Raw genomic sequence first — 3,662 nt, forward strand, 5'->3', positions numbered from 1 at the left:
AGCATTTCAGGGAATAAAAACAAAAAATCGAACCCATTGCCATCATCAATTTTGACTCATACCAACACTACACAACAGAATAGAACCACCCCATAGCGTTTTCAAGAAGCAGCTGGTGGATTTGAGCTGCCAACCCTTTGGTTAGCAACAGAGCTCTTAACCACTGCACCACCACGGCTTCATGGATGATATCATTCAGAAAATTCTGCTGAAATCATTGTTTATCTATAGAGAAATAAAATGAAATTGGATTCTCCATCACACCATATTCAAAAATTGTTCCAACATCTTTTAAACACAAAAGAAAAAACAATTTAATGTTTATGAACCATATAAGAAAACATCTTTATTAGATTGGAGGAGTTGATCAGTTCTTGAATGAGATGTAACACACACAGTCCAAAAGGGAAAAAATAGATCAATCCAACCATTTAAAATTAAGTCACTGGAAAATGAAAATCCAAAGTTGTTCTTTCAATGTAACAAAAAGAAGACAGCAGGACAAATAAATATTCAGTGAAGTATTTCCAAATGTGGCTTTGCCTACAACATAAGTATTAACTGCTGATAAATATTTAAATTAATAAGCTAGGATAATGACTAACACAAGTGCCCAAACGTGTGAAAGCAGAAGGAATTGAAAAAGGAGAGAGTGCTACCCTTGGAAATAAATTGTGCTGGCTCACATTCATCTAGTATATTCATTGAGTAAATTATTAGGTGGCAGGCATTGTACTAAACACTTGTAATTGTTGTAGCACTTGATCCCACCTCAGACTTTTCTAATCAGAACAGTCATTTAATCCTTTCAAGGTAATGAAATTCCTCTTACCTGCAATTAGTTTTAGAAGGGTCGTATGCCCCAACTCAGGGTGATGACATAGAGTGTGTTCCGGATGACTCCTTGAAAAGGTTATTTCTCTAATACTGAGACTGAATAAGGAGCAGTCAGTTTTCCATCCCTGGTTATTGTATCTTAAATGACCACTGTGCTGCTGCAGCCATTGATGACCATCACAGGAACAGCTTTAGGAAAAAACCAGCATATGGAGCTGTGAAATGTAACCCTGTGGTTCTGGAGGCTCTGGACCTACCCTACCTCTGAAATCTTTGTTTTTATATTTGGTACTCTGTGAGTTTAGACTTTTCCCTCAGTATACCTGAAAGTATCCTCACTCTTAGAGTTGAAGTATCTCAAATCTAAATGGAAAAATGTGAATGAATATAATTATGCCAAATGTATAGAAGAGTAAACTGAGCTTATGGTTGCTGTTAGCTGCCCTCGAGTTGATTCTAACTCATGGCGACCCCATGTGTTGCAGAGTAGAGCCACTCCATAAGGTTTTATTAGCTTTAAACTTTAAAGAAGCAGATTGCCAGAACTTTTCTTCTATGGTATCTCTGAGTAGATTTGAACCACCAGCATTTAGCAGTTGAGTGCAAACCATTTGTACCACCTAGGGACCTTTCAACTGAACTTAGAAAGCTGAAATAAATATAAAAGTTCACACAGCTATTACAGAGAAGAGGTAGAATTCAAACCAAAGTGTTCTGACTCCAAATTTTCACCCTTAACCATTATAATTTCTGAACTCCTACTATTCAAAGAACTTAATCAGGTTCTCTGAATCAGTATTATTTATTTCACTCAAGCATATTCCAACAGCTTAAGCCCAACGCATGTGATGCATTAATGAAAAGAAGATATTCTAGAGATGAGTTTCCTCAAAGCGCCCATTATGTCCTTGTTCCTTAGACTGTAGATGAAGGGGTTCAGCATGGGTGTGACCACAGTGTACATCACTGATGCAATTGCACTCTTCCTAGAGGGTAGAGTAGCCGCAGAGCTAAGATACGCCCCCAAACCTGTCCCGCAGAACAAGGAAACAACTGAGAGGTGAGGTCCACAGGTAGAAAAAGCTTTGTACATTCCACCTGTTGATGGCATTTTCAGGAGGGAGGAGACAATTTGCATGTAGGAGAAAATAATCCCAAGGAAGAGCCCACCACCCAAAATACTAGTCATAAAATATTGCAGGATGTTATTAAAGAGGGTATCAGAACAGGCAAGCTTGAGGACCTGAGGAAGTTCACAGAAAAACTGGGGGATTTCCAGGTCTATGCAGAAGGACAGATGCAGCACCATCAGACTGTGGAGCAGGGCACTCATGATGCTAATGAGCAAGGAGAGTAGAATCAGCAGGCCACAGAGGTGGGGGTTCATGATGATTCTATACCTTAGTGGGTGACAAATGGCCACATAACGGTCATAGGCCATTGCTGCAAGGAGACAATTTTCCAAACAAGCAAAAACAAGGACAAAGCAGATCTGGGTGAGGCAGCCTGTGTAACTGATGGATTTGCTCTGAGTCTGAATGTTCACCAGCATCTTGGGGACCGTAGTGGTGCTGAAACAGATGTCACTGAAGGACAGGTTGGAGAGGAAGAAGTTCATGGGGGTGTGGAGGTGGGAGTCTGAGCTGATGGCCAGGATGATGAGCAGGTTCCCAGCCACAGTGATCAGGTATAAGGTCAGGAACATTCCAAAGAGAAGGGGCTGCAGTTCTGGATTCTCTGAGAGGCCCAGGAGGAGGAATTCTGCTAAGCCTGTTTGGTTTTCTGATTCCATGTTTGTTGATGATTCTGACGGAAAGAATAGAATTGAGATATATAACAGATGTACAAAGGTCCCTTATTTTACAGAAACACTCTAATCTGTATTGTGAAATAAAATTAATATTATCAATTTTTCCTGTGGTTCTCTCTCTCTGTCTTTCTCTCCTCTCCTCCTCTTTCTCCTCTATCCTTTTCTCTCTCCATCCCTCTCTGTTCTCTTTCTTCCTACACACTCATTTCTCCCTGTCCTCCTTTCACCTCCTCTACCACATCTTTCCAAATATGTTTAAGTACCTACTTTTTCCACATTCGTCAGTTAACATGAATATAATATCAAATGGCACATATTTTTTCTTAAGAATTTTCTGAACTCTGCAAATTAGCAGGAAAACCAAAATCATATGGTATTAAATATATATTTTAGAGCAGTGGTCCTCAAACTTTCTTGCATCAGAGTCAGCTGGATGAACTGCTAAAATACAGACTGCTGGGCATCGCCCTCAGAGTATCAGATTCAGAAGACTGGGCATTAGGGCTCCAAAATTGTGCCTTTCCAACAAATTCCCAAATGCTGCTGCTGTTCAGCTGGAAACCACACACTGGGGACCAATATTCTGCAGACCTGGTATACTTCCTGAGGAAGAAATCATCTGGCTCATCAGTGCGCTACAAAGTAGACTGGGATTTCAAGTCCATGACTCAGACCATTTTCAGTGGGTCTTCACAATTTGTCTTTTGAATTCACTACTTTCTTTTCAACATTCCATTCTTTGGATCCTTATCACAAAACTCTTGCCTAATTGTTCTAACTAAATAGCAGTGTTAGCAGGAGTCCTTGCTTGGCACAGGAGGTTAAGCAGCTAAGGAAAATGTTGGAGGTTCAAGTCTACCCAGTGGCATCTCAGAAGAAAGTCCTGGTGATCTACTTCTGAAAACCCAGCCATTGACAACCCTATGGAGCACAGTTCTACTGTGACACACGTGGAGTCACACGTGGAGTCATTGGAGTTGACTCAGTGGCAACTGATTTGTTTTTTGGTCCAATT

The 3,662-nt window shown here is 40.5% G+C and overlaps 1 protein-coding gene across 1 annotated transcript; it reads right to left on the reverse strand.

The window, feature by feature from the left end:
• Positions 1-1,578: 1,578 nt before the first annotated feature.
• On the reverse strand, positions 1,579-2,629 carry LOC126074043 (olfactory receptor 7G3-like). The gene has a single exon (XM_049881387.1). It carries the CDS (start codon positions 2,627-2,629, stop codon positions 1,691-1,693), a length of 939 nt encoding a protein of 312 aa, XP_049737344.1. The 3' UTR covers positions 1,579-1,690.
• Between the last annotated feature and the right edge of the window lie 1,033 nt (positions 2,630-3,662).

The sequence above is a fragment of the Elephas maximus genome, chromosome 3 (assembly GCF_024166365.1).
Source record: "Elephas maximus indicus isolate mEleMax1 chromosome 3, mEleMax1 primary haplotype, whole genome shotgun sequence".
NCBI lineage: Eukaryota > Metazoa > Chordata > Mammalia > Proboscidea > Elephantidae > Elephas > Elephas maximus.

Bases quoted from the DNA above. Each gene is read 5' to 3' on its own strand.
- LOC126074043 (XM_049881387.1), bottom strand. From the start codon at position 2,629: ATGGAATCAGAAAACCAAACAGGCTTAGCAGAATTCCTCCTCCTGGGC.